General features: G+C 39.3%; 2 protein-coding genes across 2 annotated transcripts; both read left to right on the top strand.

Moving 5' to 3' along the window:
• Positions 1-642: 642 nt before the first annotated feature.
• Positions 643-1,587, top strand: LOC128565289 (olfactory receptor 51I2-like). The gene has a single exon (XM_053561644.1). The coding sequence runs from the start codon at positions 643-645 to the stop codon at positions 1,585-1,587; it is 945 nt and encodes a 314-aa protein (XP_053417619.1).
• A 21,859-nt stretch (positions 1,588-23,446) lies between these two features.
• LOC128564792 (olfactory receptor 51I2-like) lies at positions 23,447-24,394 on the top strand. The gene has a single exon (XM_053560598.1). It carries the CDS (start codon positions 23,447-23,449, stop codon positions 24,392-24,394), a length of 948 nt encoding a protein of 315 aa, XP_053416573.1.
• The last annotated feature ends 1,119 nt before the right edge of the window (positions 24,395-25,513 follow it).

The following is a 25,513-nucleotide window of genomic DNA, read 5'->3' on the forward strand; positions in this document are numbered from 1 at the left end:
TGCTCAGTTTAAACCAAGACTAAAACATGTGAACATTTAGGAAAGAAGCAAAAACAATTCTCTGTGGGGGAAAGTGAGATTGTGGATGCCCAGTGCCCAAAGGAAGGGCCCAAGCAACAAAGAGAAGATGAGGAACTGGAGTGATGCTCAAGTGTAGGCAAGAAAGGAGAGGCAGCATAGAACATGAACAAATGTTTCATCACTTACACGACAGGGTATACATCAGTAGGCAGAAAATTAAGTAAAACTTCACAGAGGACATATCATTCCTCACTTATTGAATAATTTCATGGCTAAAAACGGGTAGAGAGAAAGGAAAAAGGGAAAAAGATTTTTCATCATGAGTGAAATATTTGAATCTATATAAAATGTAAACACAAAAAGAACAGGGGATAATGTCCATAAATGTGTCAAGAGATTTCAAAGGGGAAGGATCTGGAGCCCATGACAGATCTACTGCCATGTTGTAAAGGTTCTGAAATGTGAGCTGCTTATTTTTTACTGTAATGATCTTTGCATTGGAATCTAAGCATCATGTCTCTCCTATCCTGAAACACCATAAACCCATGGTCTTCCTTTCTTTCACTGTCTGACCTCCATTCACTCTGGTTGCATTTTCCCAAAGATCACCCAGAAACCCTGATGGGGAGCTTTGGGACCAACATCTCAAGTGCCACCAGCTTCACATTAACAGGGTTTCCAGAGATGAAGGGCCTGGAGCACTGGCTGGCTGCCCTCCTCCTGCTGCTTTATGCTATCTCCATCCTTGGCAACACCCTCATCCTCTTCATCATAAAGGAAGAGCAGAGCTTGCACCAACCAATGTACTATTTCCTGTCTATTCTGTCTGTTAATGACCTGGGTGTTTCCTTTTGTACATTGCCTACCATACTGGCTGCTGTGTGTTTTCATGCCCCAGCAATTGCTCTTGATGCCTGCCTGGCCCAGATGTTCTTCAACCACTTTTTCTCTTGGACAGAGTCTGGGATCCTGCTGGCCATGAGTTTTGACCGCTATGTGGCCATCTGCAACCCCTTGCGCTATTCCACAGTGCTCACTGACACTCGTGTGGCCTATATTGGCACATCCATCATCATCCGCAGCTTCTGCATGGTCTTCCCATTTCCTGTCCTCCTGAAGAGGCTGCCTTTCTGCAAGGGCAATGTCTTGACCCATTCGTATTGCCTGCACCCTGACCTGATCCGTCTGCCCTGTGGAGACACAACCATCAACAGCATGTATGGTTTGTGTGTTGGCATCTCTACCTTTGGTATAGATTTAGTGCTCATCTTCCTCTCCTATGTGCTGATTCTGCACTCTGTGCTGGCCATCGCCTCCCAGAAAGAGAGGCTTAAGACACTCAACACATGTGTGTCACATATCTGTGCTGTGCTTATCTTCTACGTGCCCATGGTTAGTGTATCGATGGTCCATCGATTTGGAAAGCATGCCCCTGAGTATGTGCACAAGTTTATATCCCTGGTCTATCTCTTAGTGCCTCCAATGCTCAACCCAATTATCTATTCTATCAAGACGAAGGAGATTTGCAGGAGGCTACACAAGATGTTAGTGATACCTAAGCTCTGATTAGGGAATAACCTCCTAGAAATCCAAGTGCCTTAGGAGATTTTTGGTATTGCATATGTTGGGCTATGCATTGGAGCCTTTCAATCTCTTTTCAGATGAGAATCTACCATTGGATATCGCCATTGTGGAATTGGCTGGCTACAACCTCTAACCCAGCATATAATACTCTGCTAAATTATAACTAATCATGTAACAAGTTGCCACAAATGAGTTCTCTCAGGTTCTATCAAGAAGAAGGTCTTAAATTTAATCCTTCCCCCCCCAATATACTAATAACATCTATGCATTGAAGTAAATTTCAGAAACAGACAAAAATTAATGTATAAACTGGTTATGTTATGTTATAATTGGGGATTATGTTACTTGAGATCATAGATAATTATTGGCACAAAAATGGAGACATAGACATATGGAACTGAATCAGTTCCATATGTCTATGTCTCCATTTTTGTGCCAATAAATATCTATGATCTAAGAGATGAAAACAGTGTTATCTGTGAAATTTTAAAGGAATAGTCACTTTGAATAAATTTTAACTTAAAAAAATCATTTTGAGTATCCTTAAACTTTAAAAATATAGGAAGAAAGCATACTACAAGCAGTCTGCTCATGTCACATTGTAGAAGAGAATCAAAAACTGCCAAGTAGAAGCCTTCTTCAGATGGACCCTTTTGGAGAGAGCACTGTAAATCTTCAGGGAACCGAAAAGAGGCACTCAAAGTAAAGGAGATGGGATGGGGAGTTCCATTTGCTAAGACTGGAAGGTACCTGTGGGAGACCCATCCACATGGGATGGTTTAAACAAAGAATCCTAGGGCCTACTATCCTGCCACAAGCCCTCATACATAGTTCAGAATTATAAAAGCCATACATGACAAGCCCACAGCCAACATTGTACACAGTAGTGAACGGAGAAAGGTTGAAAACATTACCCTTAAGAACGGGATCAAGACTAGGATGCCCACTCTCATTACTGCTATTCAACATAGTACTGAATGCCCTCATCAGAACAATCAGACAAAAGAAAGAAATGAAGGGCATACAAATCATGAAAGAGAAGGTACAGCTATCAACTTTCATGAAGCTAGAGAAGCTACTCTGTCATCACTTCTGTTTCCAGTGGATCTTCCTGCCATGCTGAAAACCATATTTTTTAATACATGGACACAAAAGCGTATGAGCCCACACTGCACAGTTATGAACAGAAATGAAAGAAAAACATTGAAAACAAAGATTAAGCTATAGTCCTTAGAGTCATGTTGACATAGGGGTCATCTCTCTTTTATATACTAATATTTCAGTATCTATCTATGAATATTAGAAACTACACTATGGACTTCAGTATTTGATAGGTTCTTAATAAAAGGATCTTAATCTCAACTATAAATATTAATATTGCATATGCCTAGGAAAAATGAGTACTTCTCTAGTACAGAAAATATTTTTAAATTTATAAATATATATGGATGTCATCAAATACATATTTATGGTCTGTTTTATTACTGCCTAATAAATATTAATGAATTCTATAATTATCAAACGTGCAAAATGAATTTTTTATTTGTGAAATGAAATATATTTGTTTAATCTGGTAAAATAAATATTTTACATAGTGTATTGTCATTTAAGTAAATGATAAGTTATACACCTGTTTATAATATTTGTGTATGGAATTAAGGCTGAAATGTTTAATTAAGAAATTATTTTTTGCTGGGTGCAGTGGCTCATGTCTGTAACTCTAGCATTTTGGGAGGCTGAGGTGGGTGGATAGTTTAAGCTCATGAGTTCAAGACCAGTCTGAGCAAAAACAAGACCTCCATCTCTACTAAAAATAGAAAAACTGAGACAAGAGAATCACTTGAGCCCAAGAGTTGGAGATTGCTGTGAGTTATGTATGACTCTAGGGCATTCTACCCAGGGCGACAGCTTGACAGTCTGTCTCAAAAAAAAAAAAAAAAGTTATTTTGAAAAAAAATATAGATCTGTTTAAAAATAGAACCAAATTGTCCAGTTTACATGAATAATGTCTAAGAAATCTTTTTCTTTTCATAATCACAAATTTTTATTTCTACATTATTTGTAAAAATATTCTTACAGGTACTTAAATTCTAAATGTTGAATCACACTTCTTGTTGAATGCAAACATACCTTGCTGAATAATTGACAATAAGGAAGATGTTCAACTAATGCCTATAATGCAGTATGTAAAGTTTTGAATTTGTTCAGTAGGAATTTCTTTGAGTTTCAGATTTAATTTTCTTGCCACTTGCACATCTAGTAAAAAAATGTTTATTAAGTTTATGACTCTAATATTTGTGTTAAAATCACACAGTGGATTTTATTTTCACAATATTATTTCAAATACAGAAAAGGCCACTTGTAACTCTATCAATTTTTAGCTGGTTCAACATTTACAGAAAAGTCTGTCTCACTTGGAGACACTGAATTTGGATATTATATTCTTCTTAGCAAAGTATCTCAAGAATGGAAGAAAAAGTATCCAAAGTACACAGTCATACTATGAAACTTACAGCTTTATGAAAATTATAACCCAACTATAGCCTAAGAATATGGGGAAAGGGAAATGACGGGAGGGGGATGATGGGTGGAGGGAAGGTAATTGGTGGGACCACACCTATGGTGCATCTTACAAGGGTACATGTGAAACTTACTAAATGTAGAATATAAATGTTTTAACACAATAACTGAGAAAAATCCAGAAAGACTATGTTAACCTGTGTGATGAAAATATTTCAAATTGTATATAAAACCAGTGCATGGTACCCCATGATTACATTAATGTACAGAGCTATGGTTTAATAAAAAAAGAATGTTGACTCTCAACCATGGTTGTTTATTGCTTGTTTTTCATTGTAAAAATATAAATTGTTTCCCAGAATGCTGATTTCTTCTAGCCTATCATCATGAGATGTTTGCCTTAAATACAAAGCTCTGTGCTTCTCAACCTTTATGCTGTCCTCTTACAGTTCATATCGCCATTTATTACATGTCCACCACTAACACCCTTCCCTCATCATGCTACCTCTAGAAGCATGGTGAAACTTTGTAAGCAGGAATTTAAAAGGAATATGTAGTTACTAAACAAATCCCAGGAGGTCTGACATAGCCATATCTCATCAGGTAGTTTTTGCTCACAAACCCTAATGACTAAATCCCATAATCTCCAAGTCCTCAAATCTAGAACTGTGCTTGGCACATTGCAAGGTTCAATAAATATTGTTAAGTGCATGAATAGATGAATAAGGTATTATGAGCCTATGTAAGAAAATAAACATAAGAAGCCAGCACACAAACACACCAAAAACAAACTTAGAAGGGAAAAAATATTTTACCACCAGAATTATATCTACTTCCCCCGATTATATCCACATTGTTTTAGTTCTGGGCTTGAGAAAAGGACAGTGACTAATAATCTCTGTTAGAAGGAATGGATGCTGAGAAACACTTTAGGGGGGATTTCTTCAATAACACAGCCCACATTAAATGAGGTAAATCAGGGTTGTCTGATAACCCAGCTCTGTTTTTTGCTTTTATATTAGTTGAGATCAATTTGTCCTCTAAGTCTTTTACAATAAAGCCTGTCACGATCAATGATTTGTGTAAGTGATACACATTCCCTAAATTTATGGGAAGTTTTGGCTGAGGATTATACTTTACTTTTGAAGAGCTTTGGAGGTTTATGGAAATTTCAGTGAAATAGCAGATGTTTAGGTATCATCTGACACCCCAATTATATATGTAGAGATCAAACCAAGTAAGATACATAATTATACAATAGACAATTTATGTCTTCTACTTATTTTCTTACATATACTTGATGAATAAGTCTTCTGTTCTTAACAGAAACAAAGGGAAAAAACCTTAATATTATAAGTACAATCATAACCACTCTCACCTAAACCTGGTCTGATAAAACCATGAGAACAAATTTGGTTTCTGACAGTCACATCAAATTACTGCTTCTTTAGTAGTCCTTCTCTTCCCATGCAGAAGGGGAAAAGAACCTTGATTCATTGCCTGAGTTAGAAAGATAATGATTCATCAAGTAACTTCTGACTTCATAAGCTGTGTGTTGCTCCTAGGGAATCTGAAAGCATTCAGGATCTAATGTTCTACTCAGCTGCCTGGAGGGCATCCAGTTGCCCTCCTCAAATGTACAAGCACCAACAAATAGATCCCTTTTTTTTTTCCCCCCCGCATTTATCTCATTTATTTTCTTTCTTTTTTTTTTTATTGTTGGGGATTCATCGAGGGTACAATAAGCCAGGTTACACTGATTGCATTTCTTTTATTGTTAAATCATAGCTGTGTACATTAGTGCAATCGCTTGTACCCATTCTAAGATGACCCATAGATGTGGCCCCACCCCTTGCCCTCCCTTCACCAAAACCTCCCCACCCCCTTCCCCTTCCTTGGCCCTTTCCCCACAGTCTTGTGCTATAGTTGGGTTATAGCCTTCATGTGAAAGCTATAATTTAGCTTCATAGTAGGGCTGAGTACATTGGATACTTTTTCTTCCATTCCTGAGATACTTTGCTAAGAAGAATATGTTCCAGCTCCATCCATGTAAACATGAAAGAGGTAAAGTCTCCATCTTTCTTTAAGGCTGCATAGTATTCTATGGTATACATGTACCACAATTTGCTAGTCCATTCGTGGGTTGATGGGCACTTGGTATTCTTCCATGACTTAGCAATTATGAATTGGGCTGCAATAAACATTCTGGTACAGATGTCTTTGTTACATTGTGACTTTTGGTCTTCTGGGTATAAACCTAGAAAAGGAATTATAGGATCGAATGACAGGTCTATTTTTAGGTCTCTAAGTGTTCTCTAAACATCCTTCCAGAAGGAACGTATTAGTGGGCATTCCCACCAGCAGTGTAGAAGTGTGCCCTTTTCTCCACATCCACGCCAACATTTCTGGTTTTGGGAATTTGTTATGTGGACTACTCTTACTGGGGTTAGGTGATATCTCAGAGTAGTTTTGATTTGCATTTCTCTGATGATTAAGGATAATGAGCTTTTTTTCATGTGTTTGTAGATCTTGCATCGGTCTTCTTTAGAGAAGTTTCTCTTAAGTCCCTTGCCCACCCTGATATGGGGTTACGTGTTCTTTTCTTATTAATACTTTTGAGTTCTCTGTGGATTTTGGTTATTAGACCTTTATTGGAAGTATAACCTGCAAATATTTTCTCCCATTCTGAGGGCTGTCTGCTTGCTTTACTCACTATGTTCTTGGCTGTGCAGAAGCTTTTTAGTTTGATCAGGTCCCAGTAGTGTATTTTTGATACTGCTTCAATTGCCTGGGGAGTCCTCCTCATAAGATATTCACCCAGGCCGATTCCTTCTAGAGTTTTGCCTGCACTTTCTTCAAGTATTTTTATAGTTTCATGTCTTAAGTTTAAATCTTGTATCCAGTGAGAGTCTATCTTAGTTCATGGTGAAAGGTGTGGCTCCAGTTTCAATCTTCTATAGGTTGCCAGCCAGTTTACCCAGTACCATTTGTTAAATAGGGAATCTTTTCCCCACTGAATGTTTTTAATTGGCTTGTCAAAGATCAAATAACGGTAAGTAGCTGGATCCATCTCTTGGTTCTCTATTCTGTTCCAGGCATCTACTTCTCTGCTTTTGTGCCAGTACCATGCTGTTTTGATCACTATCGATTTATAGTACAGTCTCAGGTCTGGTAGCATGATTCCTCCCGCTTTGTTTTTATTGCTCAGTAATGTTTTGGCTATTCGAGGTTTTTTCTGATTCCATATAAAACGAAGTATTATTTTTTCAAGATCTTTAAAGTATGACAATGGAACTTTAATAGGAATTGCATTAAAATTATGTATTGCTTTGGGCAGTATGGACATTTTAACAATGTTGATTCTTCCCAGGCATGAGCATGGTATGTTTTTCCATCTGTTAACATCTTTGGCTATTTCTTTTCTTAGAGTTTCATAGTTCTCTTTGTAGAGATCTTTCATGTAATTTGTTAGGTATACTCCCAAATATTTCATCTTCTTTGGCACTACTGTGAAAGGAATAGAGTCCTTGACTGTTTTTTCAGCTTGGTTATTGTTGGTATATATAAAGGCTACAGATTTATGGGTGTTGATTTTGTAGCCTGAGACATTGCTGTATTCCTTGATCACTTCTAAAAGTTTTGTAGTAGAATCCCTAGTGTTTTCCAGATATACGATCATATCATCTGCGAAAAGTGAAAATTTGATCTCTTCTGACCCTATGTGGATACCCTTGATTGCCTTTTCTTCCCTAATTGCAATGGCTAAAACTTCCATTACAATGTTAAAGAGCAATGGAGACAGTGGGCAACCTTGCCTGGTTCCTGATCTAAGTGGAAATGATTTCAATTTAACTCCATTCAATATGATATTGGCTGTGGGTTTGCTGTAGATGGCCTCTATTAGTTTAAGAAATGTCCCTTCTATACCAATTTTCTTAGTTGTTCTGATCATGAAGGGATGCTGGATATTATCAAAAACTTTTTCTGCATCAATTGAAAGAATCATATGGTCTTTATTTTTAAGTTTGTTTATGTGTTGAATTACATGTATAGATTTACGTATATTGAACCAGCCTTGAGACCCTGGGATAAATCCGAGTTGGTCATGGTGTATAATTTTTTTGATGTGTTGTTGGATTCTGTTTGTTAGGATCTTATTGAGTATTTTAGCATCTAAATTTATTAGTGATATTGGTCTATAATTTTCTTTTCTTGTTGGGTCTTTCCCTGGTTTGGGGATCAAGGTGATGTTTGCTTCGTAGAATGTGCTGGGTAATATTCCTTCTTTTTCTATATTTTGGAAGAGGTTTAGTAGTATAGGTACTAGTTCTTCTTTAAATGTTTGGTAGAATTCTGACGTAAAGCCATCTGGTCCTGGGCTTTTCTTTTTAGGGAGATTTTGTATAGTTGATGCTATTTCAGAACTTGATATAGGCCTGTTCAACATTTCCACTTCGTTCTGGCTAAGTCTTGGTAGGTGGTGTGCTTTCAGGTATTGGTCGATTTCTTTCAGATTTTCATATTTGTGAGAGTAGAGTTTCTTGTAGTATTCATTAAGGATGTTTTGAATTTCTGAGGGGTCTGTTGTTATTTCATCATTACCATTTCTGATTGATGAAATTAGAGATTTTACTCTTTTTTTCCTGGTTAGGTTGGCCAAAGGTTTATCTATTTTATTGATCTTTTAAAAAAACCAGCTTTTGGAATTATTGATCTATTGTATAATTCTTTTGTTTTCAATTTCATTTAATTCTGCTCTGATTTTGGTTACTTCTTTTCTTCTGCTGTGTTTGGGGTTGAAGTGTTCTTCTTTCTCCAGTTGCTTGAGATGTTCCATTAAGTTATTGACTTCTTCTCTTTCCATTTTCTTGAAGAAGGCTTGCAGTGCTCTAAATTTCCCTCTTAGGACTGCCTTTGCAGTATCCCAGAGGTTCTGGTAATTCATGTCTTGATTGTTGTTTTGTTCCAAAAATTTGGTGATTTCCTTCTTAATCTCGTCTATAACCCATGTATCCTTCAGCATAAGGTTGTTTAGCTTCCATGTTTTTGTATGGTTATGCAGGTTCCTGTTGTTATTGAGTTCAACTTTTATTCCATGATGGTCTGAGAAGATGCAAGGAATAATTTCTATTTTTTTTTAAATTTGCTGAGGTTCGATTTGTGGCCTAGGATGTGGTCAATTTTGGAGTATGTTCCGCGGGCTGATGAGAAGAATGTGTATTCAGTTTTTTGGGGATGAAATGTTCTGTAGATGTCTGTTAAGTCCAGATGTTGAATGGTTGAGTTTAAATCTAAAATTTCTTTGCTTAGCTTCTTTTTGGAGGATCTATCCAGGACTGCTAAAGGGGTGTTAAAATCTCCAACTACTATGGAAGTGAAGGAAATTGAGTTGCTCATGTCTGTTAGAGTTTCTCTTATAAAGTGAGGTACATTATGGTTGGGTGCATAAATATTAATAATTGAGATCTCATCATATTGAGTATTACCTTTAACAAATATGAAGTGTCCATCCTTATCCTTAATTATTTCGGTTGGTTTAAAGCCTATTGTGTCTGCAAACAGGATTGCAACGCCTGCTTTTTTCTGCTTTCCATTTGCCTGGAATATAGATGACCATCATTTCACCTTGAGTCTATATCTGTCTTTTAATGTAAGATGCGATTCTTGGATGCAGCAGATATCTGGCTTGAGTTTTTGTATCCAGTCCGCCAACCTATGCCTCTTTAGAGGACAATTTAAACCATTCACATTAATTGAGAGTATTGATAAGCCTTTCGAGAGACGGGTGGACATTTTTAATCCTTTTGCGACTGTGGAAGTTGGAATTTGATCAAAAATTTTTTGGGTGGGTTTACTTTTGTGGTGGAGAATTATGCTGGTCTTTATGGAGGATAGGTCTAAGAATGTCCTGGAGAGCTGGTTTAGTTGTGGCAAATTTCTTCAACATGTGAATGTCGTTGAAGTATTTAATTTCTCCGTCATAAATGAAGCTCAGTTTAGCTGAGTACAGGATCCTGGGTTGACAGTTATTTTGTTTTAGGAGATTAAATGTTGATGACCATCCTCTTCTAGCTGGAAAGGTTTCAGCAGAGAGATCTGCAGTTTTTCTGATATTCTTCCCCTTGTAGTAATGGTTTTCTTTCGTCTGGCAGCTTTCAGAATTTTCTCCTTCATATGAACTTTAGTGAAATTGATTATGATGTGTCTGGGGGATGTCTTATTTGGGTTGAGTCATGCTGGAGTTCTGAAACTGTCTGCTATCTGAATTTCAGTATCTCTTGGCATGTCTGGAAAGTTCCCCTTCATAATCTCATTGAGAAGAGACTCTGTGCCTTGTGAAGCCACTTCGTCACTTTCAGGGATCCCTATAAGATGAATATTGGTTTTCTTCTAATTATCGGAGAGCTCTGAGAGAGTGGTCTGTTTTTGCTCTCCATTTCTCTTCTTCTTTGAGGGTTTGGGAGCATTCGAAAGCTTTGTCTTCAATGTCAGAAATCCTTTCTTCTGCTTGTTCCATTCTGTTACTGAGGGATTCTACTGTGTTTCTCAGATCTTTGAGGCATGCAATTTCTTGTCTCAATGTGTCGAAATCTTTGGTCATTTGGTCTTTGAATCCGTTGAATTCTTGAGATAACTTTTCGAATTCTAATTCGATCTTATTTGCTATCCAGATCCTGAATTCAATTTCTGACATCTCAGCTATTTGTTTGTGCCTCGGGTCTTGTGCTGTTTCTGCCCCATTGATCCTTGGGGGAGTTGATCTACTCTGATTATTCATATTGCCAGAGTTTTTTTGTTGGTTTTGCCTCATGACTGTTTTTTACCATTGCCTCTGGCTGTCCTCAGAGTTGGGGAGGTGTCTGTCCAAGATTAGACCACAGCGGAATCACTCTATTGTTGCTGGATCTTTGTAGGGAGTGACCCTATGTAGTTCCTCTGTGACTGCTCTAGCTAGGGAGTTCTGGTTGTGGAAGCAGGTCCAGTTTGTGACACAACTGGATCCAGCAACAGGGCTGGGAGTGGTGCACATGTTTCTGGGAGTGCCAGGCGCCCAGTGACTTTGGCACAGAGAGTCCAAGGCTCCAGAAGTCTCTGGGCAGGAGAAGAGCTCTGCGCAGAGTCAGGGAGGGCTCCAAAGGGCACGCAGCTACCAGAGTCCCTGTCCAGATGAATGGGCTATTGTGGAATCTGGGAGGACACAGGAGGGAGGACGCAGGGTTGCGTGGCTCCCGCAGTTCCTGGTCAGGGAATGTGGAGGCCCAGTGGGTGCGGGTCACCGGTTGGGGGTTGCTGCACAGCGCTTATGGAGGTCTGGGCTGTGCCAAGCCCAGGAGTTTGAGGTTGCTATGAGCTGTGACGTCACGGCACTCTACCCAAGGCAACCTCCCAAGGCTCCAGTGTGCCAAAACCGGTCTCACTCTGCCCCTAAGGATTAAGGGTGTAAGGCAGCTCATTCCCCACCTTTAGGCTGCTTAGTCAGTAGGATACTTTGACCCACCCAATCCTTGCTCTGAGACCCTGAGGGTGGAGCTTGCTGGGGCAGTTCTTTCACAATGGCTTCCTGCGCCCAGCTCAGTGGCTCAGTCTGGGGCCCCAGACAATGCCCAAAGTTCTCCACACTTTTGCTCAAGCTCTCCCCAAGGCAGTTCAACTGAGTGCCAAGTCCAAGAACACCAAACAGTTCACAGGTAAGGCCTTTCTGGTTTGCAGTCTCACTGCTGCTTGTACCTATGGTTACCAGTGTGATTAGGTCGATTGAACACACGCAACCACTTGCCAGTTTTCCACTGTTTTTGTCCTCCTCTTGGGGTCCAGAAATTCCTTGTTGGCTCCATGTATCCTCAAAGGGATGATTATAGGCAGATCCCACCGGCCAGGGATGCGTGGAGTCTTGTCTCCCCAGACTCGCTGTTCTCAGTTGCAGGGAAGTTGTTAATGGGCCACCATCTTTAATCTCCTGATTGCATTTTTTAGGTAAAGTCTCTCTTGCAATCATGTCTTGCCCCTAGAAGGTGTGGCACACACCAGTGCCCCACTCCCCTCCCTCCTTCTCTCTCTCTGCTTTTCCTTCCCCCCCATGACCTTAATTGTCGTTAATTGTCCTCATATCAAAATTGAGTACATAGGATTCATGCTTCTCCATTTTTGTGATGCTTTACTAAGAATGTCTTCCACTCCCATCCAGGTTAATACGAAGGATGTAAAGTCTCCATTTTTTTAAATAGCTGAATAGTATTCCATGGTATACATATACTACAGCTTGTTAATCCATTCCTGTGTTGGTGGGCATTTAGGATGTTTCCACATTTTGGCGATTGTAAATTGAGCTGCAATAAACAGTCTAGTACAAGTGTCCTTATGATAAAAGGATTTTTTTCCTTCTGGGTAGATGCCCAGTAATGGGATTGCAGGATCAAATCGGAGGTCTAGCTTGAGTGGTTTGAGGTTTCTCCATACTTCCTTCCAGAAAGGTTGTACAAGTTTACAGTCCCACTAACAGTGTAAAAGTGTTCCTTTCTCTCCACATCCACGCCAGCACCTGCAGTTTTGAGATTTTGTGTTGTGGGCCATTCTTACTGGGGTTAGATGGTATCTCAGGATTGTTTTGATTTGCATTTCTCTAATATATAGAGATGATGAACATTTTTTTCGTGTGTTTGTTAGCCATTGATCTGTCATCTTTAGAGAAGGTTCTATTCATGTCTCTTGCCCATTGATATTTGGGATTGTTGGCTTTTTTCATGTGGATTAATTTGAGTTCTCTATAGATCTTAGTTATTAAGCTTTTGTCTGATTCAAAATATGCAAATATCCTTTCCCATTGTGTACGTTGTCTCTTAGCTTTGGTTATTGTCTCCTTGGCTATACAGAATCTTTTCAGTTTAATGAAGTCCCATTTGTTTATTTTTATTGTTGTTGCAATTGCCATGCCAGTTTTCTTCATGAAATATTTCCCCAGGCCAATATCTTCCAGTGTTTTTCCTATGCTTTCTTTGAGGATTTTTATTGTTTCATGCCTTAAATTTAAGTCCTTTGTCCATCTTGAATCAATTTTTGTGAGTGGCAAAGATGTGGGTCGAGTTTCAGTCTTTTACATGTGGATATCCAGTTCTCCGAACACCATTTGTTGAATAGGGAGTCTTTCTCTCAAGGTATGTTCTTGTTTGGTTTATTGAAGATTAGGTGGTTGTAAGATGTTAGTTTCATTTCTTGGTTTTTAATTTGATTCCAAGTGTCTATGTCTCTATTTTTGTGCCAGTACCATGCTGTCTTCACCACTATGGCTTTGTATTACAGACTAAAATCTGGTATGCTAATACCCAGCTTTATTTTTATTACTGAGAACTGCCTTAGCTATACATTGTTTTTTCTGGTTCCATACAAAACGCAGAATTATTTTTTCCAAATCTTAAAGGTACGATGTTGGTGTTTTGATAGGAATGGCATTGAGTAGGTAAATTGCTTTGGAAAGTATAGACATTTTAACAATGTTGATTCTTCCCATCCATCAGCATGGTGTGTTCTTCCATTTGTTAAAATCCTCTGCTATTTCCTTTTGAGGAGTTCATAATCTTCTTTATAGAGGTCCTTCACCTCCTTTGTTAGGTACATTCATAGGTATTTCATTTTCTTTGAACGTGTGGTGAAGGAAGTTGTGTCCTTAATTAGCTTCTCATCTTGACTGTTATTGGCATATACAAAGGCCAGGATATGATCAATTTTGGAGAATGTTCCATGGGGTGATGAGAAGAATGTATATTCTTTATCTTTGGAATGGAGTGTTCTAAATGCATCTATCAAGCACAGTTGTTCTAAGGTCTCATTTAAATCTCTTATATCTTTGTTTAATTTCTGTTTAGAGGATATGTCCAGCTCTGTAAGAGGAGTGTTAAAGTCTCCTGTTATTGTGGTATTATCACATATCATATTGCTCAGACTGAGTTAGGTGTGTTTCAAGAATCTTGGAGTATTTAAATTGGGTGCATAAATATTTAGAATTGAAATGTCTCCTTGTTGTAATTTCCCCTTGACCAGTATCAAGTGACCATCTTTGTCTTTTTTGACTTTAGTTGCTTTAAATCCACATGTATCTGAAAATATGATTGCAACTCCTCTTTTCTTCTGAATACCATTTTCCTGAAAAATTGTCTTCCAACCCTTGACTCGGAGTTTTAAATTGTCTTTTGAAGCTAGGTTTGTTTATTGCAGACAGCAAATGGATGACTTGTGTTTTTTAATCCAGTCGGCCAATCTATGTCTCTTCAGTGGGGAATTCAAGCCAATAACATTTATTGAGATAATTGATAAGTGTGGTAGTGTTCTATTCATCTTAGTTTGTGCGAGTCCATTGCTTAGTTTTATCTTTTGCATCAGTGTGGAGGTTAGGTTTTATCCTTTAATTTCTGAGTTCTTACTTTGCTGCTTATCCATTGTGATGGTCAGTGTATAAAACAGGTTGAAGTATTTCCTGTAGAGCTGGTCTTGTTGTGGCAAATTTCCTCAATGTCTGTATATCCATAAATGATTTGATTTCTCTGTCAATTTTAAACCTTATCTTAGCAAGGTACAGAACTATGGGCTGGAAATTGTTCTGTTTAAGTAGATTAAAAGTAGATGACCATTGTCTTCTTGCTTGGAAAGTTTCACTAGAAAAGTCTGCAGTCACTCTGATGGATTTGTCCCTGTAGGTCAACTGGTGCTTACTCCTGGCAGCTTGCAGAATCTTTTCTTTTGTCTTGACTTTGGACAGGTTCATCACAATGTGTCTTGGAGAAGCTCAGTTAGAATTGAGGCAACCTGGGGTCCAATATCCCTCTGAAAGCAGTGTGTCAGAATCTTTGGTGTTATTTGGAAAATTTTCATTTATAATATTCTCTAGTATGGCTTCCATTCCTCTGGGACATTCTTCTTCCCCTTCTGGGATTACTATAACTCGTATGTTGGAATACTTCATAAAGTCCCATAATTCTTACAGTGAATGTTCTGCTTTCTCTCTCTTCTTTTCTGCCTCTTTTACTATCTGAGTTATCTTCTCTGAGTTTATCTTCTACCTCTGAAATTCTTTCTTCTGCATGGTCTAACCTGTTGCTGATACTTTCCATTGCATGTTTAAGTTCCCTAATTGACTGCCTCAGTTCCTTCGGCTCTGCTTTATCCTTTTTATATTCTTCATATCATTCATCTCTTATGTGATTCTGTTTTTGGATTTCCTTTTCATTATTTTCCACTTTATTAGCAGTTTCCTTCATTGTTTCTATCATTTCCTTCATGGTTTTCATCATGTGTATTCTAAATTCCCTTTCTGTCATTCCTAACATTTCTTTATAGGTGGAATCCTCTGCAGTAGCTACCTCATGGTCCCTTGGAGGGGTTGCTCTGGACTTGTTCTTCATGTTGCCTGGAATTTTCTGCTGATTCTTCCTCATGAGTGATTTCTTTTATCTGTTTCTTTGCCCTAATTTTTCTTTCACTTCCTCTTGCTCTTTAAGTTCCCATGCCTGTGGTAAGGTTTCGAGAAGTCCTTTTCATACAGGAGCAGAAGGATGAGAAGGTTGAAGAGCAATAAGGGATGAAAGAAAGAAGGGAGGAGCAAAAAGAAAATAGAGAAAGGATAGGGGGTAGGTAAAAGTGATATTGACAAAAAGAAGAGAGGCACAGAAAGAGGGGGACAGAGCAATATATGTGTACAGTAGAGTACTTTGACACCACCTTAAAAAAAAAAAACCAACCTCTGGGGATGCCCAGTTGTGTGGTTCCCTTGAGGTTAGCAGCTCTTTGCTAACCTGATCAGACACAGTACCCCACCTCCACCAAGTAGAGAGGAAAGACAAAAATGGTATAAATCAAACCAAAACAAGCAAACAGAAAACTTTTCAGGATAAAATTGGGTGAAAAACCAAATAATTTGGGTAGAAACACTAGCAAAAATGAAGTTCTAGTTATTGAAAAAGGCAGCAATGTAAAATTGTATTTAAACTAGAAAAATGGAGAAAGAAAAGAAAAAATCTGTACGAAAAAATTTGAAATTAAAAAACAAAACAATAACAAAACATCAAAATAAACAACAAACAAACAAACAAAAAAACAGTATGTATATCTTGTTGAATATTGTCTGGGCAACAGATGGTCTCCTGGGGTATGAGATGTTAATCACAATGCTGATACGACTGGAGGCCTCCACTGTTTTCTCAACCCCCACAGGGTAGACACGCTAAATCTCTCTTCAGCTCTCTTAAAAGGCACTTTAAACTTCTAAACTTGCTAAGCAGAAGCTATCCCAGGAAAGTGGTTGTTGCTAGAATCACTGCTGAGGTGGCTATCCACTTACCCAGTGTGCCAAAACCGGTCTCACTCTGCTTCTGAGGGTTAGGGCTGTAAGGTGGCTTGGTCCCTGCCTTTAGGCTGCTCAGTCAATAGGTTACTAGCTCCTATCCAATCCTTGCTCTGAAACCCTGAGGGCAGACCTTGCTGGGGCAGTTCTCTCTCAATGGCTCCCTAGTGCCTACAGCCAAACACTATTAGCTCCGTCTGGCTCAGCGGCTCAGTCTGGGGCCCTAGACAACAGCCAAAGTTCTCTGCACTCCTGCTCAAGCTCTTCCCAAGGCAGTTCTACTGAGTGCCCAAGTCCCAAAACACCAAAACAGTTCACAGGTAAGGCCTTTCTGGTTTGCAGTCTTGTTGCTACTGTACTTACAGCTGTCAGCAGGATTAGACCGATCGAACACATGTGACCAGTTGCCAGTTTTCCACTGTTTTTGTCCTCCTCTTGGGGTTCAGAAGTCTCTCGCTGACTTCCTGTATCCTCAAAGGGATGATTATAGGCAGATCCCACCAGCCAGGAATGCTTGGAGTCTTATCTCCCCATACTCATGGTGCCAGATGCAAGAAAGCTGTTACTCAGCCGCCATCTTGCTCCTGTACATCCAACAGATCCCTTCTTATCTGAGAATCAAATAGAACAAAAGAGTGTTTTAAGTACAGTTAGAAAATATGTCCAGTTAATAATGGAATATGGGATATTCTTCTGATGGGGTAATGCCCTTGGTGTACATAACCCAACTCAGAGGATAAACTGTCTGTGCCTCTGCTCCTGGTTTTAATTTCTATAACAATATTTGAGTGAAGAGAAATTCTCATCTAACTGAACTATAACTTCAATAACAAATGAGTTTTCTCCTGGAAGAGCTGATCAGGCCTGGAGTTGGCTTAATTGAGGTAGGGCAGGTCCCCTTTGTGATACCTAGAAAGTGAGGCTGGTGCCCAGCCATGGCTAGGGGCCTGAATATACATTTTCTTTTCTCTAAGAAAATAATCATAGATGTTGTTGATAGTAATATCAGAACAAGGAAGCTTCATTATGTTTAGTTGTAGGCAGAGCAGGAATGGAAAAAAAAACAAAACACATTGAACCTGCAGATAGACAGGCTTTTGATAAGGATGGGAAGAGGGGAAAAGGTGATAAAGCTCTGGGCAGTCACAGCTAACCTCATTCCAGCAACGATTTCATTGGTGAGCACAGCGGCATAGTGCCAGGGATCACAAATAGCCACATAGAGGTCAAAACTCATGGCCAGCAAAATACCCGACTTCATCATGGAGAAAGAGTGAATGAGAAACATCTGGATTAGGCTAGCATCAAAGGCAATAGTTTGGGCATCAAGGCAGAAAGTTCTGAATACAGTGGACAGGGTGTCCTGTGACATCACTGAAGGACAGCATGGATAGGAAGTAGTACATGGGCTCATGGAGTTTTGGCTCCAACTGCATAGCCTGCAGGATCACTGTGTTTCCACTGAGAGACACAGCATACATCACACAGTGAGGGCCTGCTAGCCAGGAGTGAGAGCTCTCAAGACAAGGGATACCAGTCAGCAGGAAAAAAGCAGAGTGAGTGACATTGCACAATCCCATGGCAAGAATAACTTTGGGTGTTTCTCAGGGCCAGAGCTTCTGATGTGAAGAATTCTAAGAGTTGCACTTACTGGAGAACAAGAAATCAGGAAGTGGGACACAAGCGATGATGTCTACACAGTTGGAAACTAATGCACTCATGAAAGAACAGTTTAGGGGATGATACTAGCAAACTTGTTTTCTTCATATTTACAGGCTGAGTTTTTCCTCAATTTTATGAAAGAAGGAAGACAATGAGGAATACTTTGATAATTTCAATTGGTACAAGGAAAGCATTTAAGCTATTATCTACAACTTTCATGTGTATTATAAGCATCATTCAATTGAAATATGTTAACTGTAATTACTAGGTAGTCATGATTGAAGAAAGTCAGAAGTTTGTGTCATGAAGAGTTCTTTGAAGCCCTTAAATATTTTCTTGAGAATGTTGCTTAATTCAGATGTGTTATTAGTTAATGAGAGAAGTGGATTCAAGAGACCTTAATGCCCAGTGAAAAAGGCCTGAGGGCCCTTTAAGAAACTCAAGAAACTGCCTTGCTGAAACTGCACCCTTGCCCCAGTGAGAATCTGCTTCACGAGTCACTGAGCAGGCAAGGCTTCCTCGGATGGGGCTGCGTTCTCAGGGAGAGAGAGTGCTTTTGGGGAGATAGGGAAAGCAGAAAGTTTCAGTATCTGAAAGGACAGCCAGAGTTGCTCCAGACCAGATAGGGAGAAAAATATCTCTTATCTTCTGTCACCTTCCTATGACCAGAAGCATTGGTCTGTCTGGGCACAAGGCTTCCTGAGTGTTAATTGTCACTCCTATGATTTGTGTACATGGCCTAATTGGGGTCTTCTCTCACATCCTGCTCCTGGAATGTGTTCATGGTCCCATGTTCTGTTTGTGTTAAGATCATAAACCTTAGAGCAATAAAAATAAAAAGTAAATCCATCCAATTAATGTAGTTAATTAAATATATAGTTTAGTTAGAAATATGCAAGGGTAGCAAGAACCATAATCAAAATTGTTTGCCTTTCCTTCATGAGATTTGTGATTAAGATAATGGTTGTTAAATAAAGATGGAGCTATCCTGGACTAGCTTCTGGGTATGTAATTCCAGTTTTGAGACTGGATCATTATGGGAAAGTATTGCTGTGGAGCTTGCAGGAATTTGTCTCCATCTTCTTCATCACAAGAGGGAGTTGGAATTTTATTTTATCTGTGGGGAGAGGACAGAATCCCCATGGGAAGTGTTTTAGCTTCTTCTCATCTTCCTATTCCCAAGGTGAGCTCTAAGCCCTCTTCTTGCACCATGAGGAACACAACATCATATTCAGGCACAACAGGACCCCAGAGGCTCTGCCCAGGGGAATTCCCACTCAGACACATAAAAGTAGCCTCTGCTCTGGGCTAGTGCCTGCCTGAGGCCTATTCTGGACCTTTCCTGTGCTCTGGCCCTCTGGCTGTCAATCCAAGTGTCACTCCACAAGGCTCTCTCAAGTGAGCTTGTATCTTCCCGTGTCTTCTAGGTGTGTACAGAAGTTTGTCTCCATCCACCATTCTCTTTGTGCTTCTTCATGGCTCTCCCTGACTGTCTCATGGTGTTTCTCTATCTGTGAGTGATCTGTCAATGCCTGTGTGTGTTTGCATAGTTGGACAGATTAAAAATATCCACATCTATTTTTTATATAGGTTTTCTACAGAAAAAAAAAAACCTATATTCATTTAAATGACCTTGTGGTCGCTCAGTGACTGTCTGATAAGGTTGACAGACTCTAGAGTTCTCAACCTGCGGGTTGTGACCCACAGGAACTGTATTAAATGATTGTGGCATTAGGAAGGTTGAGAACCACTGCTCTAGAGGTAAAAGGCACATGGATGCTCACACAGTGGGGATTAATCATGCCTCTTCTTTGTTCCATACACATACACAGCCTTGCCATTTGACATAGAATAGAAGAGACCTGGCCAGTCTGGACCCTCAGGCCCCAGGGCCTTTAACCCCAATTCAGCAGATGCTATCATTCTGTTTCCAGCATTTCCATTAAGGGTTATCCAGTTTTTGCTTGATCTTCTTCACTGGTCAGAAGCTCATTAGTTTATCATGCAGCTTTGGCTTCTTGGAAAATATCCTTACAGGAACCCTAGATTTTATCCCTGTGATCTCTGCCTCTTACCACCCATCCCTACTTATCTCTATCTGTGATGTCCTCTTGTCAAAATGAAGCATCACTTGTTTCTGCAACGTCCTTTATGTGACTTAGTTCCCTTTACTTGTGTTGCAGTAGTTTTAACTCTCATCTGGAGTATGGAATTTGGAACTGAATATACGTCAGTAATGGCCTGAGTGTTCTACCCATGCTTTTACTTATTAATGATGGTTCGAGCATGCCTTTGTGTCAGCATCAGTGATTTGCTGGAGAAGCAAGGATGAGCCGGGCATGTGTCTGATTCTAAAAGACCTCCACATCTGACAGGGAGCACAGAGTTACAAATGTAACTTAATAAAATAAGAAAAGTCTGGGAAAGATAATGCTAAGTCACAGATGAGAAAGTTACAATTTGTACCCAAATAGTGTTAGGAAAAGCTGCACATTCAAAATATTTTGTGTTTAAATAGTGCTAGAAAATGCTCCCTATTGGATTGTTGATTCATATTGACTCTCTATCCATTGTTCATCCTGATAGGAGTTTATATTTGGTAGGAAAATTAGAAATCAGAAATTTTGGGAAGCAGCTGAAGGCAATCAGGACAGGTTACATAAAAAAGGGAAGATGACAGGATATCATGATTGATACTTCCAATACTACTTATCCTTTTAGGTATTTATTCACTTGGTTATAATATTTATTAATCATTTGCCATGTATTTAATACTGTCCTAGTATTGAGTAGCTAGTGATATAAGGCAAACACACACACACACACAAAGAAGTAAACAACAGTCAGTATTATACATTCTTTGGTGAAGTTTAAAATCTAATAGGGGATACAGACATGAAATAAATAATTCAATTAATTATTGATACTTACATTCGAATATAACAGTTCTGCAAGAAAGTACATATTATGAACAATCTTCAGGTAATACCTGATTAAGATTAATCTCTGTGTCTGCAACTTATTACATATAATGTTGAAAGAGAAGTTTAAAGCCCAGTGTAAGAAAGCACCTTTATAAGTCAGTGAGATCTGACCATGCAAGATAGTGATTTCAGGATGCAACGAAATCCTCATCACCCACAGTGCTGAATCTGAGCATGGGCGAAAACATGATAAGGATGTTATGAAAGGTTCTCTTTGTGGGTGAAACACTGAACTCTAGTTTCACATTCTAGAGGCCTACCAGGTTGACCACTGAATTAGTAGAGTGCTGAGAAATGGCTACATAAAAAGTTCAATAACTCCTACTTCTTAACGTCTGACCCCCAGTTTGCATAGAAGGAGAGAAATTTAGTCTTTTTCTCTTACAGGGAAAGTAAAGATAACCAACTTCTCTGGCACCTTCTCATTCTTCTTATTTAAGTGGGTTCAGCCTCAGAAGGCTGGCTAATGGGCTTCATAGGAAGACCATGGGACTTACCATTGAAAGAACTGGATTCTAGTTTCAGATCCACCACTGGTTTCAGGCAAGTCACTTCATGTGATTATTATGACACTCCAATGAAGCAGCTTGGTAGTAAGGCAATTACTCCTCTGGTCACTTTCACTACCCAAAGATAGAGTGAATTTCCTGGGATGATGGTCTCCTGGGCACTCACCTTCTCTTTCCCTCTCCTGGATGTGCTTCCTCACATGGGTCATGGCTGGTACACTCAGGGCTTCAATATTACTTCTTGCCTAAGATCAAGTTTGGGGAGTGGCATGCATCCTCTGGTGAGATAGGTAAGCCTTAGGAGGGATGATTAGACAAAGATCCCAAATGTCCCTACCAAGCCCTTCTCTCCTTTATTTGCACCTCCAAAGAGGTGGTATGCAATGGTAGCCCCAACCCTAGGCTGCATCTGTGGGCACTTCGCTGGAGTACTATGAGAAAATCTGAGTTTATTTACAGGAGCTTGAGGATGGTGAAGAGTCCAGCAGATGATAAAACACAAAGAAATGTTTAAGTTTCAGGTCATGAGAGGATTGAGAAAATTTTCTGTAAAAAACGGTGGGATTATGAAATGGCCACAATTTTTGTTTTACTCAAAACAATTGTCATTGTAAAGTAAATGAAATGTTACAAAGTAATTCTGGAGTGACCTTCAACTTTGGGATCACCTTAGGAGCTTAAGAACACATTGATAATTGGACACTGTATCCAGAGATTCCAATTTAATTAATACAGGGTGGTACCTGAGCACTGGAATTTTCAAGTTCTCCCATGTGATACATGAAAGTTGAGTACCTCTTATCTATAAGGTAGTTCTAAGATATATTTATGAATAAGAGGCACAAGAAAACATGTTTCATGTGTCAGGGAAGTTGTTAATTTTCAGGGCAGTGCAAAATAGAATGTACAGGGTTTCAGGGCTGGTGTATGAAGAAAAAAGTGCAGAATTGCTGATTCTGGGGTTATCCTCATTATCACTCTGTACCTGTTTCCGCAATCATAGCTTCTTGTGTTCCCTATATCTTCCCCTATCTATTCATTCGTTCCAATGGAGCGTTCTTACTAAACTCTTTAGATGTGGGGACCATTTCGCCAGAACAGAAGGTAGTAACAGGGTAAAGAATTGATGCTCAGTATTTATTACATCCAGTATTTTGAGTGAATGAATGAACTATTAGACTACACCTTCTTACTTCTCTATTATTGTTTCTTTAAAGATTTTGCAAATTTAATTTATTATGTTACATTATATTAATTATGGTGAGCGGGTGTTAGTGGGATGAAGAGGGGTTGGTTAATGGGTACAAACATAGTGTTAGTTAGAAGGAGTAAGTTTTAATGTATGCTAGCAAAATAAGGTGATGATAGCATTGTATATTTCAAAGGAGCTAGAGGAAATGACTTGAAATATTACTAATACATTGACATGGTAGTTGCTCAAGGTGATGGGTATCCTCAGTTTCTTAACTTGATCATTACATACTCAATGTATGTAATAAAATATCAAATGTGCCTCATAAACATGTGCAAATATGTGTTATGTATTAATAAAAAGCTTTGAAAATTTTTAAGAAAAGATGAGCATTCTGAAATATCTCCTTTCCGCGCAACATTTTAGGATTCTAGAACCAGGGGGACAGGAGAAGAGAAGAGGATGTCTGTTACATTTTATTCAGAATGATGTTAATGACTCCAACTTTTTCCACCTCCTACCATGTCCTTCAGTTTTTGAGGTGTGCTTCTAAAGTAGAACACCCAAAAGGTGGAAGCTAACTTCAGGGTTTTTTTTTTTTTTTTCAAATGGCAGGCAAAGGCTGATCTCTGCTATTGGTGGCATGGGAACCGAGAGCAATGGAAGTCTTGATCTTCTGTCTGTCTTCCTGACTGGCATCCCAGGACTGGAGTCTCAACATGGCTGGCTCTCCATCCCTTTCTTCACCATGTACATTGTGGCCATTGTAGGCAACGGCCTAATTATGGCAGCAGTTAAGATAGACCCTGCCCTCCATGAGCCCATGTACCTGTTCCTTTCCATGTTAGCTGTAACTGAGGTGGGTGTTTCTGTGTCTACAATGCCTACTGTTATGGGTATTCTTTGGCTTGATGTCCAAAAGGTTGACTTTGATGGATGCCTGGCCCAGATGTTTTTCATTCACACCTTCTCCTGCATGGAGTCAGGAGTCCTACTGGCTATGAGTTATGACCGCTTTGTAGCCATCTACAACCCACTGCGCTATACAGCTATCCTGACCCTGCCCCGTATTATCTGCATGGGTCTGGGCATTACACTGAAGAGTGTGGCACTCATGGCCCCACTCCCAGCCCTTCTGAAGCAACTTCCTTATTGTCACATTAATGTCCTCTCTCACTCCTACTGCCTCCACTCAGACATGATCCAACTGCCTTGTGCTGATACTAAGCTCAATAGTGTTCTGGGCTTAGCCATTGTTCTGTCCACTTTCGGACTTGACTCATTGCTCATTGTGGTCTCTTATGTGTTAATTCTTTACACAGTGCTGGGCATTGCTTCTGGGGAGGGACGGTGGAAGGCACTCAACACATGTGTGTCACATATTTGTGCAGTGCTTATATACTATGTGCCTATGATTGGTGTGTCTGTGATGCATCGTGTTACTAAACATGCTTCACCCATGGTCCACACACTCATGTCTAGCATCTACCTGTTTGTGCCACCTGTGCTCAACCCCATCATCTACAGTGTTAAGACCCAACCAATCCGGCAGGGAATTGTAAACATGTTCTACAAGAAGGGATTACTCTGAATTACTTCAAGGGGTTAGGATTATTTTTAAGTCTATAAACTGATAATGTTTCTGTTAGGGATAAAACTCTCTACTAGGAATATTCAAGAGAAATAGGAACAAGAAATTCAAAGTGTTGATATAGGCTTGAATCTGAAGTATAAGAGTTGATTCCTAAGCCCCTTTATCTTACATTTTATTGATATAAGAATGCCTGACAAGTCCTTGAGCTCATCCTAGAAAAATTGCTGCATTTCTCACTGCTGACTATCCTCCTTCAAAGTACTCCCCTTGGGAATCTATGCACTGACACCAACACATGGTCGACCCTTCAAAGCAATTTTGGAACACTTTTTTTCTAGAAAAGCTGTCTTCTTATTACCTTTGAAGTCCTGAATGTAATTAAAATGCCTCTTTTCAATACTTCCTTTATCTTTGGGTTAAAAACAAAAATAATTACCAGCCAGATTGGCTGAGTACAGAGGGTGTTCCAGTATACTTAGTTTACTGGCTAAGAACTCTCTCACAGACAGTGCTCTGTGGGATGGTGCATTGTTATGATACAAGAGCCACATGTTTCTCATGATTTTCAGTTAAAAATTTCCTGTTTCTTTATTGATGTTTCATTTGTCTGCTATGCTTCTCACTTTCAGCTGACAATTTTGATGTGCAATTCAATGAATTTCTGCAATGTTTTTGTCAGTTCTGTTTGTTACTGGTTGTTCTGAACTCTTTTTTTTATCAGTAACACTTTATCTCCCCTCAGAAAAACGTTTAATCCATTTGTGCACTGCCATTTTCTTCATGGCATTATCCTTATAAACCGGGACTAACATGTTCTTGATTTTTCTTTTTTTTTAATTTTTTTATTAAATCATAACTGTATACAATGATATGATTATGGGGCATTATACACTCACTTCATAAACCATTTGACACATTTTTATCACAGTGGTTAACATAGCCTTTCCGGCGTTATCTCAGTTACTGTGCCAAAACATTTACATTCTACATTTACCAAGTTTCGCAAATACCCCTGTAAGATGCACCACAGGTGTGATCCCACCGATTCCCCTCCCTCTACCCACCCACCCCCTTTCCCACTTCCCCCTATTGTTAAGTTGTAGCTGGGTTATAGCT

The sequence above is a fragment of the Nycticebus coucang genome, chromosome 14 (assembly GCF_027406575.1).
Source record: "Nycticebus coucang isolate mNycCou1 chromosome 14, mNycCou1.pri, whole genome shotgun sequence".
NCBI classification, from domain to species: domain Eukaryota; kingdom Metazoa; phylum Chordata; class Mammalia; order Primates; family Lorisidae; genus Nycticebus; species Nycticebus coucang.

Bases quoted from the DNA above. Each gene is read 5' to 3' on its own strand.
- LOC128564792 (XM_053560598.1), top strand. From the start codon at position 23,447: ATGGGAACCGAGAGCAATGGAAGTCTTGATCTTCTGTCTGTCTTCCTG.
- LOC128565289 (XM_053561644.1), top strand. From the start codon at position 643: ATGGGGAGCTTTGGGACCAACATCTCAAGTGCCACCAGCTTCACATTA.